This window comes from Salvelinus alpinus, chromosome 28, assembly GCF_045679555.1.
Source record: "Salvelinus alpinus chromosome 28, SLU_Salpinus.1, whole genome shotgun sequence".
NCBI lineage: Eukaryota > Metazoa > Chordata > Actinopteri > Salmoniformes > Salmonidae > Salvelinus > Salvelinus alpinus.
The window spans coordinates 31,302,806-31,318,092 of NC_092113.1; the positions used below are offsets into that span (position 1 = coordinate 31,302,806).

At 42.3% G+C, this 15,287-nt stretch overlaps 1 protein-coding gene across 1 annotated transcript; it reads right to left on the bottom strand.

Moving 5' to 3' along the window:
• Positions 1 to 380: 380 nt before the first annotated feature.
• On the bottom strand, positions 381 to 9,355 carry LOC139557668 (CCN family member 2-like). Its single transcript, XM_071372753.1, has 5 exons — positions 9,190 to 9,355; positions 7,804 to 8,020; positions 6,457 to 6,705; positions 3,127 to 3,350; positions 381 to 2,103 (listed from the first exon to the last, which is right to left on the bottom strand). The coding sequence occupies exons 1-5, from the start codon at positions 9,259 to 9,261 to the stop codon at positions 1,753 to 1,755; spliced, it is 1,113 nt and encodes a 370-aa protein (XP_071228854.1). The 5' UTR covers positions 9,262 to 9,355; the 3' UTR covers positions 381 to 1,752.
• Between the last annotated feature and the right edge of the window lie 5,932 nt (positions 9,356 to 15,287).

Genomic DNA, 15,287 nt, shown 5'->3' on the forward strand with positions numbered 1-15,287 from the left:
CTGACTCTCTATACAGAATAATTCAGAAATTATCAGTAGGGACTCATTTCCTGACTACAAACAGGAAATCATACATGTCTAGACACACACCACACACACACACACACACACACACACACACACACACACACACACACACACACACACACACACACACACACACACACACACACACACACACACACACACACACACACACACACACACACACACACACACACACACACACACACACACACACAGTGACCCCTTATTTCGTTCAGTTTTGTAACGGTAGTTTGAAACAAGATGCTTTTTGAGGAAAGCCTAGAACAGAACATTTTGTTCAAGGTCAACATTGTCATTTTACATCAAAATAAATGACATCAATTTAGAGCCGGTCAGTTTTCTATTCAGTTTTATATCACACAACTATTTGCACTGATACTGTGAGTCCAATAGAGGCCAGTAGATGTCAATGATGTTACATGGCTTTCTGATTTTGGGACTCTACATTGTGTATGTTGAAATATCAGCACACAAATCACTAATCAATTATAAGGAGTTTTATCCGAAAGTTACAGAAGAAATTACAACAACATCTCAATATAGCAATATAATTATTGAATAATACGCAATGTACAAATGAGCTCAAGCTTTACACAAAAGGCATTGTGAATGGAAAACTGTTTGGACAATGCATACAATCAGCGATACAATTGTACGTTTCAAAAAGCATAAGAATGGTTTATATTTACAGCAACATAGAAAATAAAAGTACAATTTCATCTGACTAAGAACACAAAATAGACACATTTATAAACAAACAAACAAACTGATATAACAGATGGAATTTGCATGTCAAGTACAGTATATATCGACTCAAAAGTTGGTGTCATTCTGTAAAATAAATTCACGAAAATGTAAGTAACAACACTTATTCACTTAACTAAGTCAGGGCACGAGTCCAGGAGAAACACTAGGACCTAAGATGAGTCAAGAATGGCAACAAATGACTCTGGTCAGGTGTCGTCTAGTCTAGTCATATGATACTACAGTTGGTCAATCAGTAAACAAGACGTGTTGTGTTACAGTAGTTCACTTCCACATGCTAAACAGTAGCTCTATCGGTCTGTTTCTGCTCACTTGCCAACTCCTTATGGAAATGTCATGCTACATTTTTGGCTTGACAATGACCATGTAGTAGAGAAAAACACAAACAGACCTGGGACCAGCCTAGCTAATTAGGGTTTATTGACCTATTCTACTCCTCATGAGGTCACCCTATGACAGGTGATAAAATGGAATAGAGTAGAGGTCTTAGTGCAGACTGAGCTTGTCCAGTCATGTCAGGGCGTTATCCCCCAACTCAGTCCCAGTTTATTACCCAGAAGACCATTTCACTTCCCCTATCTATCCTAAGAAGTATAGGTTACACCTGCTGGATCCAGCCGTGATAGAGAGAGGCTCTGTTCCAATATCCATACTTGTATACCACTTAGAAGGAAGCAATGTAATTGGCATATATTCAGCAATGTATTTGGCAAGTAGTGTACCAGTATGGACATTGGGACACAGAATAAGTGTTGCTCCCATGTCTCAGTATGGGAGTGTCAGTGCATGAAGGGGGGTAGGATAGGGCTCTAGATCTCTACAATAGTAAAGTGGAGATCTCCTGGGCAAAAGCCCTATGTGGACAATATTGAGGTGGAGAGCCACGGTGGACACCCTAGGTTCTCAAGGGGGCCTAGAGGATTGAATCGAAATGCAAGTCTAGCCCCAAATGGCAGGGCTCCTGTATGAGCGTGAAGGGCCTGTGTAGGGTACAGCTGCATAGGGGCCTGAAGCTGAGTAGGGTACAGCTGCATAGGGGCCTGAAGCTGAGTAGGGGCAGTTGTAGTGACAGACACAGGACTGGATCATCATGACTGCCCGGTGTAGGAGCCTGCCTGTGGGGCACCGGAATGCCACGGTGGCCGTGCTGGTCCGGTAGGGGGTGCAGCAGCGGGCGTCGGTACACTGGCCACAGTACCGGGGCCGGTAGACTCGTGTGCTGTAGCAGCCCTGGTGCACCAGTCTCACTGGCACCACTGACCTGTAGCTCGGCTCGCAGCGCCGGCCCGACTGAAAAAACACACACAGATCACCAATGTTAGCCTACTAGATGAGCTCATGGCTGCTGAGAATAGAGGTTCATGTATGTTTTATTAAATTAGGAATGAACTCAAATGAACTCCAACACAAGCATACTCCAGACCATACAGTACGGCCATTTAATAAAGGACTGCACACTTTACATTAGAGTCGATGTGACAGGAGCACACATTTTAGCACATATATGAGGCATATGCATGACATGGGTCCTGTTGATCTTATCTAATATCCCTGTTGACATAACCTAATACCCCCATTGACATAACCTAATGTTCCTTTTGACATATCTAATGTTTCTGTTGACATAACCCAATATCCCTGTTATCATAATCTAATGTTCCTGTTGACATAACCTAATATCCCTGTTGCCATAATCTAATATCCCTGTTGACAGAACCTACTATCCCTGTTGACATAACCTAATATCTCTGTTGACATAACCTAGTATCCCTGTTGACATAACCTAATATCCCTGTTGACATAACCTAATATCCCTGTTGACAGATCCTAATATCCCTGGTGACATAACCTAAAATCCCTGTTGCCATAATCTAATATCCCTGTTGACATAACCTAATATCCCTGTTGACATAACCTAATATCCCTGTTGACGTAACCTAATATCCCTGTTGACATAACCTAATATACCTGTTGCCATGACCTAATATCCCTGTTGCCATAATCTAATATCCCTGTTGACGTAACCTAATATCCCTGTTGACATAATCTAATGTTCCTTTTGACATATTCTAATGTTTCTGTTGACATAACCTAATATCCCTGTTGACATAATCTAATGTTCCTGTTGACATAACCTAACATCCCTGTTGACATAATTTAATATCCCTGTTGACATAACCTAATATCCCTGTTGACATACCTAATATCCCTGTTGACATAACCTAATATCCCTGTTGACATAACCTATGACATGTGAGGTAGGCCGGTTGGGGAGTGGGTTACGAGAGGTTATATGGGCAGGTACGGGCTCACCATGGGGCTTCTGCGTGGCTGGAGTGCCTGACAGGGCCAGACCTTACAAAGACGGCTCTGCATCTCGAGCCGGCAGGCTGGGTTCTTGTTGGAGACCCGAGTGGAGACCCCGGCGTCACAAGTCCGGGAGCAGACACTCCACTCTGTACTCTGGTCTATACAGTTAAAGGCTGGGTTTTGCTGGGGACCAGACATGCCTGGCCACAACCTGTCTGATCTGGAGGCTGGAGAGAGGAGGCCAGGAGAGAAATGAGACTGAATGGTGAATTTCCTCAAGAAGATTTGATTGCTTGCTTCAGCTGTCTTAAAAAGAAGAATAAGTATGGGGAATAATAGCAGTGCGCTTCGAGCAGGCACACAAACAGGACAATGAGGAATGAGTGACTTGTCACGACATCCAGCTGTTAACAACTCAATCAGAGCCAAAAAACTAATCTGACATCAATTCCCAGTTTTATTTGAAAAAAATGTATCAGTGTGTTTCAGATGTCATAATGTCTCTTAATGACTCAATTTGCCTCAAATTGGACAGGAACTTTTTGTCTTTTTGTATCACAGAAAAGCAGTGTTATCGACGGAGAGCACTCCCTAACTCTGGTTGGATCTGTGAGTCATAATAACCAGCTGTGTTTTTGGTCCGCTGTGACCAGAACGATATCGGTTTTGGTCAAAAGTAGTCCACTACATAGGGAATAGGGTGCCATATGGGATGTATATGGGAAACATAGTCCACTGGAAGAGGACTTGTTATTTAAACAATAATGTGAATCTTCATCTGGCCAGACTTTCCATTGAAATGCTGTGGTTATATTTGGACATTGTGTCTTTTCATTTGGCCAAACTCACCCCAATTAAATGCTAAACATCCATCAATAAAAGACAGTGAATGTCAGTGACATAGCTCAAATCAAATCAAATTTTATCTGTCACATGCGCTGAATACAACAGGTGTAGACCTTACAATGAAATGGTTACTTACAAGCCCTTAACCAACAATGCAGTTTTAAGAAAAAAATAGATAGTAAAATAGATAGTAAAAAAATAGATATAATTTCAAAAATGATTAAAGAGCAGCAGCAAAACAACAGTAGCGAGGCTGTATACAGTACAGGGGGTACCAGTACAGAGTCAATGTGCGGGGGCATAGGTTAGTCCAGGTAATTGAGGTAATATGTACATGTAGGTAGAGTTAAATTGACTATGCATAGATTATAAACAGAGAGTAGCAGCAACATAAAAGAGGGGGGGCGGGGGTGGACAATGCAAATAGTCTGTGTAGCTATTTGATTAGCTGTTCAGGAGTCTTATGATTTGGGGGTAGAAGCTGTTAAGAAGCCTTTTGGACCTAGACTTGGCGCTCCGGTACCGCTTGCCATGCGGAAGCAGAGAGAATAGTCTATGACTGGGGTGTCTGGAGTTTTTGACATTTTTAGGGCCTTTCTCTGACAGGAAGCTTTGCCCCAGTGATGTACTGGGCCGTACGCACTAAGTGCCTTGCAGTCGGAGGCCGAGCAGTTGCCATACCAGGCAGTGATGCAACCAGTCAGGATGCTCTCGATGGTGCAGCTGTAGAACTTTTTGATGATCTGAGGACTCATGCCAAATCTTTTCAGTCTCCTGAAGGGGAATAGGCTTTGTCGTGCCCTCTTCACAACTGTCTTGATGTACTTGGACCATGATAGTTTGTTGGTGATGACACCAAGGAACTTGAAGCTCTAAACCTGCTCCACTACAGCCCTGTCGATGAGAATGGAGTCGTGCTCGGTCCTCCTTTTCCTGTAGTCCACAATCATCTCCATTGTCTTGATCAAGTTGAGTGAGAGGTTGTTATCCTGGTACCACATAGCCAGGTCTCTGACCTCCTCCCTATAGGCTGTCTCATCGTTGTCAGTGATCAGCCCTACCACTGTTGTGTCATTGGTAAACTTAATGATGGCGTTGGAGTCGTGCCTGGCCATGCAGTCAGGAGTGAACAGGGAGTACAGGAGGGGACTGAGCACGCACCCCTGAGGGGCCCCCGTGTTGAGGATGAGCGTGGCAGATGTGTTGTTACTTACCCTCACCACCTGGGGGCGGCCAGTCAGGAAGTACAGGATCCAGTTGCAGAGGGAGGTGTTTAGTCCACTATTGTGTTGAACCCTGAGCTGTAGTCAATGAATAGCATTCTCACATACTGTAGGTGTTCCTTTTGTCCAGGTGGGAAAGGGCAGTGTGGAGTGCAATAGAGATTGCATCATCTGTGGATCTGTTGGGGCGGTATGCAAATTGGAGTGGGTCTAGGATTTCTGGGATAATGGTGTTGATGTGAGCCATGACCAGCCTTTCAAAGCACTTCATGACTACAGACGTGACTTCTACGGGTCGGTAGTCATTTAGGCAGGTTACAGTACCTTAGTGTTCTTTGGCACAGGCACTATGGTGGTCTGCTTGAAACATGTTGGTATTACAGACTCAGTCAGGGACATGTTGAAAATGTCAGTGAAGACACTTGCCAGTTGGTCTGCGCATGCTTGGAGTACAAGTCCTGGTAATCCGTCTGGCCCTGCGGCCTTGTGAATGTTGACCTGTTTAAAGGTCTTACTAACATTGGCTACGGAGAGCGTGATCACACAGTCATCCGGAACAGCTGATGCTCTCATGCATGCTTTGGTGTTGCTTGCCTCGAAGCGAGCATAGAAGTAATTTAGCTCGTCTGGTAGGCTTGTGTCACGGGTCAGCTCGAGGCTGTGCTTCCCTTTGTAGTCTGTAATAGTTTCCAAGCCCTGCCACATCCAACGAGCATCGGAGCCAGTGTAGTACGATTCAATCTTAGTCCTGTATTAATGCTTTGCCTGTTTGATGGTTCGTCAGAGGGCATAGCGAGATTTCATACAAGCTTCCGGGTTAGAGTCCCGCTCCTTGAAAGCGGCATCTCTACCCTTTAGCTCAGTGTGGATGTTGCCTGTAATCTATGGCTTCTGGTTGGGGTATGTACGTACAGTCACTGTGGGGACGACGTCATCGATGCATTTGTGGGATGTTAATATTGTCCTACAGCTTGATCAACAAAATAACATTTGTCATTGTGCTATCCAATTGTGTGAACAATTCCTTATATATGTCAAGTAGCTGTCTAAAACCAGAAAATAACGTTTGGAATCCACAGTGGCTTTTAAATATGGTCCAGTTTAAAGATGTAGCAGAAACCTGCGTCAGAACAGAGGATGACAAGCCTGGTGCCAGATCTGTTTGTATTGTATTGCCAATGACAACCACCATATAGTGGGCTATACAGCACAAACAGATCTTGGACCAGACTAGTGTATGACTGTTATCCAAGCTAGATGTTACCTGTGATGGCATCCTGAAGGATGGTATTGTCCGTGTTCTCACACACCCACTCCTTGCAGCACTTCCCAGGCAGCTGTACCCGCTGGGGGTGTGGACAGTCTGGGCTGGGCAGACGGATGTCCTCAGGGCACAGGGGCACGCAGGTCACACCTCCCTCCAGGCAGCGGCACTGGGTGGCACAGGAGGGCTGGAACACCTGGCCATCCAGGTAAGAAACCCCATTCATCTCACAGCCCAACTCCTCCTGACCTGTACGGGTATGAACAGAACAGAGCTGGGTTCAAATTCTATTTGAAATCTATCAATTTTTTTGTTGTTGGGACTATTCTATTCTCCATCAAGCCATGCAAGCTCAATCAAGCACAGATAAAGTATTTGAAAGGATTTCACATAGTATTTGAACCCCAGTATGATGTGGGAACAAGACAGAGAGATCCTCTTAGGCTCCTTACCCTAGACTGGCATCCCCACCCTAATCCTAACCCATACCCTGGAACATGGCCCCTGCTCTGGTCTGAAGGAATACAATTAGGAAAGGAAAACCTCAAACAGAGAGAGACATAGAGAGAGAGAGACATAGAGAGAGAGAGAGAGAGAGAGAGAGAGAGAGAGAGAGAGAGAGAGAGAGAGAGAGAGAGAGAGAGAGAGAGAGAGAGAGAGAGAGAGAGAGTGACATAGCTTATGAAAGAGCGAGGTAAGGACACAAGAGGCCCATGTCTACTGCCAAGCCTGTGGGCTATTATGTGATGTTATGGGAAACCAGGCTGTGGCCCAAATGGCACCCTATTCCCTATTAAGTGCACTGCTCTGGTCAAAAGTAGTGCACCATGTAGGGAATAGGGTGTCATTTGGGACACAGCTCAGGCCTGGGGAGACTGAGAAGTCTGTTTTGCAATCCATGTGTGTTGTCTCTGCAATCTATCATTCTCAATGGGAAGTGTGTCAACACCACCACTGAAAATAGAGGTTGAGGTGTTTTGAAATACAGGCAAACTAAAGCCCCTCTGCTTTGCGGCTGGCTAGCTGGCTGAGTATCTGCCCTAAACAGAGTGTATGTTTGTCCCTCTCTTACATACAGACAGTCTAACAGAGTGCAGCTTCAAACCCTCTCCCTTTATTTGCTAATTGTCATGGGCAGAGGTTGGTTGTTTAGTGTTAGAAAAGAGTTGTCTATTTGTCCCACCCACACAGACACAGACTGCAAAGCCAAACCACACCTGGTCTAAACTGACTCTGAATCTTTCAGACCTGGGTTTGGCTAGGGCAGAGGCTGCTTGTTTACTGTTAGGAAGGGTGGCACTGTTGCGTTTGTTTATGACTGAAAGTCAATAAACAATTGGTACTCACTGGAACACGCTCCAGGGTCGCCGGGGAAGCTAGTGCTGTAGTCACACTGCAGTCCTCGCTGGCTGTCACACACATACAGATCACTGCAGGCCTCACCCTGCTGCCGGGCACACACCTGGCAGCACTGGCAGCCGTCCAGGACCAGAGGGACTCCAGCTGGGCACAGGGGCACGGGGCTGGGGCACTGGCATGGTCCCAGGCATAGCTGACACCACACCTAGAGTAACACGGGGGCAAAGGTTAGAGGTTAGAGCAGGTAGAGATTAGAGCAAGAGGAGTAGGAAGTCAATTGTTGTTGTTGTTGTTGTTGTCGTCATAGTCGTCATCATTATCTTCGTCATCATCGTCATCATAATCATCTTCATCATTATGATTATCACCATCATAAGTATCAACAATATCTTCATTGACGCCATCATCATAATCGTCATCAACATCATCATAGTTAAAACAATGCTGCAGTTATGTTCTGAAATAAAACATCCTTTCTTTGACCAACTGTAAGCATGTGTATTTGGTAGAAGTAATGTCTACTATGTCCAACACTGTCTAGTCAAAGTACACTATCTAGTACACTATGTCCAACACTGTCTAGTCAAAATACTCCTGTTTTCAATTACAGGCAGATAATGGAGCCAACCCACAGCAGGCAATCTTTGGACATACTGGCCTCAATTATTCACTGACGGAGCAATGTCATCCCCCCTGGACTCTACCATTGTTTTAAACATAATTTGTCATCTCAAACTATTCTCTATGGCAACTATACAATTTAACATCAAACATTCACAATATTCTTAATACATCAATATTGATCATTATTATTCATGATGATCAAAGTGTACAAAAATAGTCTTTTTTTTGTTGCCCATTTCTAGATAACAAAAAAATCTGAATATGCAGTGTACAATACTGGTACATCATGCAATGAACAGCTTATTGTACAAATATTACAAATTGGCTACAGAGAAAGTTACAAATATTACAAATTGTATCTAGAGTAATTTACAAATATTACAAATTGGCTCTAGAGTAAGTTACAAATATTACAAATTGGCTCTAGAGTAAGTTACAAATATTACAAATTGGCTACAGAGAAAGGTACAAATATTACAAATTGTCTATAGAGTAATGTACAAATAAAAACAACATTAACATAAAAACGAACAATCAGTTCTATCAAAACAGATTTAGTTTAATCTTCGTACACAGCCACCTGGAAGCTTGTGATAGATCTTTCCATGGAATGAATGGATACAATCAATGGAATGTAGTCACATTGATCTCCACAGACAGTCCACATCCTGAGAAACAGGTGTAAGATACAGGTACAGTTCACCTCCCCATACACACAACGAGAAAAGCAGAAAACCAGTGTGGCCTCACCTGCAGTGCACCCATACAGAGCAGTAAAGCCAAGGCTATCACATTGTCACTGAGTTGTCTTGAAATTTCCATTGAAACGACTGTAGGTTGATTGGACTGCTCTGTTGTGTCTGTCTGTCTAACCTCTAAGTGATGAAGTTGTTGCTAGCTAGCTACCAGTGCTGCTTGCTGTTGGCTAACTACTCATTCCTTTGCATGGCTGTCATTTATAAAGTCTCAGCTGTGATGTCACAGAGCTGACTGCCGTGTAAACAGTCACTGGAGCGAGATCAGAAATGTTTCACATTCCTCCTACTCCATGTCATCCATTTACACTTCCAGCCCTTTCTCCCCTTCTTTTCTCCCTCCCTCCCTCCCTCCCTCCCTCCCTCCCTCCCTCCCTCCCTCCCTCCCTCCCTCCCTCCCTCCCTCCCTCCCTCCCTCCCTCTCTCCCTCTCACTCTCTCCCTCCCTCTCACTCTCTCCCTCTCTCCCTCTGTCTGTTGGTGTGCTGCTAAGTTTACACAGCTTAACACAAGTTGAGGGGAGAAAAATACATTATCCTCCTGGATGTCTACAGGATGTTAAATAGCCTCTAAACCTTATTTGCGGTGTAAAGTTTCCTGCAGGGGTACTCAAGTACGATTTGAGAAGGTACGGTCACACAAATTTCCTAGGTGGCAAAGGTCCGGATTGATATTGTCATTTATCGGCGTAGTAACAGACCCCCACCTCGCAACCCATGCGACCCCAAACTGTTCACACCCTTCTTGTAGGCGGAAATAACATTTTGCAGTTTCAAAGCCAATTTCGCAGAATTCTACACATTTTGCATCGGAAAGAGATTTTTTGTTGTTGTTTTAAAGCTAATTTCCTGCAATTCTACAAATGTTTCCATGTCTTATGTGTGTTTATCTCACCGCGGTCCGCAAGTTGAGTACTGTATAATAGACTACTATGAATTAGCACATTTTCATCTTCCTTATGTTTTGAGATAGTGGTTTCGCTTTTCCTTTCCATAACATATATATGTATATATACACATATATATGTGACATAACACATATATATATACATACATATATATATGTTTGGGAAAGGAAAAGCGAAACCACAATCTCAAAACATAAGGAAGATGAAAATGTGCTAATTCATAGTATATATATATATATATATATATTATATATATATATATATATATAATAATAATATATAATTATATATATATATATATATATTATATATTAGTTATATATACCACCCCTAACTTGTCACAACACAACTGATTATACTTTTTAAACACTTTTTATGGTTACTACATGATTCCATATGTGTTATTTCATAATTTTGATGTCTTCACTATTATTCTACCATGTAGAAAATACATGGTAGAATAATAGTGAAGACATCAAAATTATGAAATAACACATATGGAATCATGTAGTAACCATAAAAAGTGTTTAAAAAGTATAATCAGTTGTGTTGTGACAAGTTAGGGGTGGTATACAGAAGATAGCCATATTTGGTAAAAGACCAGGTCTATATTATGGCGTGAACAGCTCAAATAAGCAAAGAGAAACGACAGTCCATCATTAATTTAAGACATGAAGGTCAGTCAATCCGGAAAATATCAAGAACTTTCAACGTTTCTTCAAGTGCAGACACAAAAACCATCCAGCGCTATGATGAAACTGGCTCTCATGAGGATCACCACAGGAAAGGAAGACCCAGAGTTATCCTCCTCTGCTGCGGAGGATAAGTTCATTAGTGTTAACTGTACCTCAGATTGCAGCCCAAATAAATGCTTCACAAAGTTCAAGTAACAGACACATCTCAACATCAATTGTTCGGAGGAGACTGCATGAATCAGACCTTCGTGGTCGAATAGCGGCAAAGAAACCACTACTAAAAGACACCAATAATAAGAAGAGACTTGCTTGGGCCAAAAAACACGAACAATGGACATTAGACCGGTGGAAATCTGTCCGTTGGTCTGATGAGTCCAAATGTAAGATATTTGTTTCCAACCGCAATGTCTTTGTGAGATGCAATGTAGGTGAACGGATGATCTCCGCATGTGTGGTTCCCACCGTGAAGCATGGAGGAGGGTGTGTGATGGTGTGGGGGTGCTTTGCTGGTGACACTGTCTGTGATTTATTTAGAATTCAAGGCACACTTAACCAGCATGGCTACCACAGCATTCTGCAGAAATACGCCATCCCATCTGATTGAACAAGACAATGACCCAACACACCTCCAAGCTGTGTAAGGGCTATTTAACCAAGAAGGAGAGTGATGGAGTGCTGCATCAGATGACCTGACCTCCACAATCACCCGACCTCAACCCAATTGAGATGGTTTGGGGTGAGTTGGACCGAAGAGTGAAGGAAAAGACAGCCAACAAGTACTCAGCATATGTGGGAACTCCTTCGAGACTGTTGGTAAAGCATTCCAAGTGAAGGTGGTTGAGAGAATGCCAGGACTGTGCAAAGCTGTCATCAAGGCGAAGGGTGGCTATTTTGAAGAATCAAACAATTAACCATTTTTTGGTTACTACATGATTCCATATATGTTATTTCATAGTTTTGATGTCTTCCCTATTATTCTACAATGTAGAAAATAGTAAAAATAAAGAAAAACCCTTAAATGAATAGGTGTGTCGAAACTTTTGATTGGTACTGTATATATAAACAGCTGTTTATAGTGAAAGAGACAGAGAGGTTCCACTCCTGAGGAACCATGAGGAAACAAATCTGTCTGAAATGACATCTTATTCACTATATAGTGCACTACTTTTGACCAAACCCATAGTAGGGCTATGGTCGAAAGTAGTGCACTATATAGAGTGCCATTTGGGATGCTGCTTTCTGTAGTGAAGAGTAGCACTGCCCAGCAACCACAGCAAAGCAGCAGAGAATGCTAACATCTAGTCTAAATAAGAGGCTGTGTTACTATAACAGTCAACATAACAGTATGACTGGAGAGATAGAAATATCTTCTTGGGGTGGGTGAAGAATTCTGCAAAAGTCTGGACCATTCACTTAATGTATTAATTAAATAGGCCTACCATAACCGTTACATACCATTGAAACATTTTTGGTTAAGAAATGGATCTAATAAAGAACTATACATTGAGTATTACTTGGGCATCATTATGCCGTTTAATTGCCTTGGTCCAACATTCCATTCAATTATGAGAATTCTTGATAACAGTTCACATGGAGAAAGAAGGCTGGGACAGGGGAGTGAAGGGAAAAGAAAAAACCGATTGTTTGAAAATAGAATGAGACAGATGAAATTATGCATGTCCAACACAGGTGCGAGTCATGTGGTTAGCCAGGTACAGCAGACCAAAAGTGAACTCCAGTTTGCTCTAAACTTTGTTGTCAACACCTTTTTATTTTATTTTCACACTGTCCAAGAAATACAGGATTTGCAATGCCCCCAAGCTAATAGGCAAGGCACTAGCCCTGCTGTAACCCACAGTGTACACTGGACATTTGGAGGAGACATTGACTGCGTCTCAAATGGCACCCTTTTCTATATTTAGTGCACTATGTTCGACCAGAGCACAATGGTCCCTGGTCAAAAGTAGTGCACTTCATAGGGAATAAGGTCCCATTTGGGACCCATTTCACAGTGTACATTGGACATTTGGAGGAGACCTTGCTTCAGTGCAGAAGACAACGGGCCTACAGTAACCTGAGGCAATATTGTTTTGTTATGGAATAGAGTATGCATACTTCATACCATGCTTGTTCAAACATACAGGTAGAGCAAAGATATTACAAAGATCAAGTTCAAGTTTATTATGAATATAAATGTAATGTCATTATTTGTCCTACTGAAAGCATTCGTTAAAGTAATAAGAAAAAATGATTGCTTTATTTATCCAAAGGAGCAAAACAATCAATGACAAACAGAGCATCAGATCATCAATGATATTTTGGAAGAAATCCAGTCTGAATCGCTTTCTGAATTTCAATGTACACTACTGTGCAAAAGTTTGGGGTCAATAATAAATGTCCTTGTTTTACATGAAAACATACATGAAATTAGTTTAAAAATTAATAGGAAATATAGTCAAGACTATAAATTATAAGGTTATAAATAATGATTTTTAATTAAAATAATAATTGTGTCCTTCAAATTTCCTCCATTCGCAGCAATTACAGCTTTGCAGACCTTTGGCATTCTAGTTGTCAATTTGTTGAGGTAATCTGAAGAGATTTCAGATCATGTTTCCTGAAGCACCTCCCACAAGTTGGATTGGTTTGATGGGCACTTCTTACGTACCATACGGTCAAGCTGCTCCCACAACAGCTCAATAGTGTTGAGATCCGGTGACTGTGCTGGTCCCTCCATTATAGACAGAATACCAGCTGATTGCTTCTTCCCTAAATAGTTCTTGCATAGTTTGGAGCTGTGCTTTGGGTCATTGTCCTGTTGTAGGAGGAAATTGGCTACAATTAAGCGCCGTTCACAGGGTATGGCATAGCGTTGCAAAATGGAGTGATAGCCTTCCTTCTTCAAGATCCCTTTTACCCTGTACAAACCTCCTACTTTACCATCACCAAAGCACCCCCAGACCATCACATTGCCTCCACCATGCTTGACAGATGGCGTCAAGCACTCTTTCAGTATCTTTACATTTTTTCTGCGTCTCAAGAATGTTCTTTGTTGTGATCTGAACACCTCAAACTTAGATTCGTCTGTCCATAACACTTTTTTACAATCTTCCTCTGTCCAGTGTCCGTGTTCTTTTGCCCATCTTAAACTTTTATTTTTATTGGCCAGTCTTTGTGTCAGGATGGTGTATTGGAGGCGAAGTCAAGTGCAGGAGAGCAGATTATAATGAACAGGCGCACTTTATTGTAGTTCCAAAAAACGAGAGCACTACATGAAACAAACGTGCTCAAAAACGGAACATAAAAGTAGAGCGCGTAAACTAACACCACCTAACATGAAAACAATTACACACAACACATGATGGGAAACAGAGGGTTAAATACAAGTAGCTTAATTGGGGAAATGAAAACCAGGTGTGTATGGAAACAAGACAAGACAAATGGATATACGAAAAATGGAGCGGCAATGGCTAGAAAGCCAGTGACGTCGATCGCCGAACGCCGCCCGAACAAGGAGAGGGGCTGACTTCGGCAGAAGTCGTGACACTATGGCTTTATCTTTGTAACTCTGCCTAGAAGGCCAGCATCCCGGAGTCGCCTCTTCACTGTTGACGTTGAGACTGGTGTTTTGCAGGTACTATTTAATGAAGCTGCCAGTTGAGGACTTGTGAGGCGTCTGTTTCTCAAATTAGACACTCTAATGTACTTGTCCTCTTGCTCAGTTGTGCACTGGGGCCTCCCACTCCTCTTTCTATTCTGGTTAGAGCCATTTTGCTCTGTTCTGTGAAGGGAGTAGTACACAGCATCTTGGCAATTTCTCCCATGGAATAGCCTTCATTTCTCAGAACAAGAATAGACTGACGAATTTCAGAAGAAAGTACTTTGTTTCTGGCTATTTTAAGCCTGTAATCGAACCCACAAATGCTGATGCTCCAGATACTCAGCTGGTCTAAAGGAGGCCAGTTTTATTGCTTCTTTAATCAGAACAACAGTATTACTGTAACTGATGGGAGATGGCACAGTTGGAGAAGTCCCTCAAGGCTAAATACAATGACCCCATTCAGTTTGAAAGGGATACTGTTTAGCTATGTAATGGTATGTGCAGGAACTCTATTTGATTCCATGTTGATTCAAACACACATGGACTGTAGGGCAAAGCCAGGAAAATATTATGGGTCCTATTAATGTAGAAAAGAAAGCAATGATCAAAGTGTTGAGAACTAAAAAGAAATGGAGCCTACTATACCAAATCTGTCACTATGAAGCAAGAATGGCTAACATACTGTATGTTAAAGGAAAATGTCTATCCAACATTAATAAAAATCTAAAAGTGGCTTCAAATATTAAATAATGGTCCAACATAACAACACTGTAACTTACAGAGTTGATGTTTTGTCTGTCCTCACAATGAAAAAGAGTGTTGCAGAAGCCATAATTTAATCTATCAACTCACCTCTCATATTTCTCTCCCCAGCTAACCAAGAGAGTTCAG

What these genes read in the sequence shown, in the direction of transcription:
- LOC139557668 (XM_071372753.1), bottom strand. Translation starts at nt 9,261, where the DNA reads ATGGAAATTTCAAGACAACTCAGTGACAATGTGATAGCCTTGGCTTTA. An exon ending in CGACCCTGGAGCGTGTTCCA is followed by an intron (nt 6,706 to 7,803) that starts GTGAGTACCAAT and finishes ATACCCGTACAG; the next exon opens with GTCAGGAGGAGTTGGGCTGT. An exon ending in CCTTCAGGATGCCATCACAG is followed by an intron (nt 3,351 to 6,456) that starts GTAACATCTAGC and finishes TCCTCTCTCCAG; the next exon opens with CCTCCAGATCAGACAGGTTG.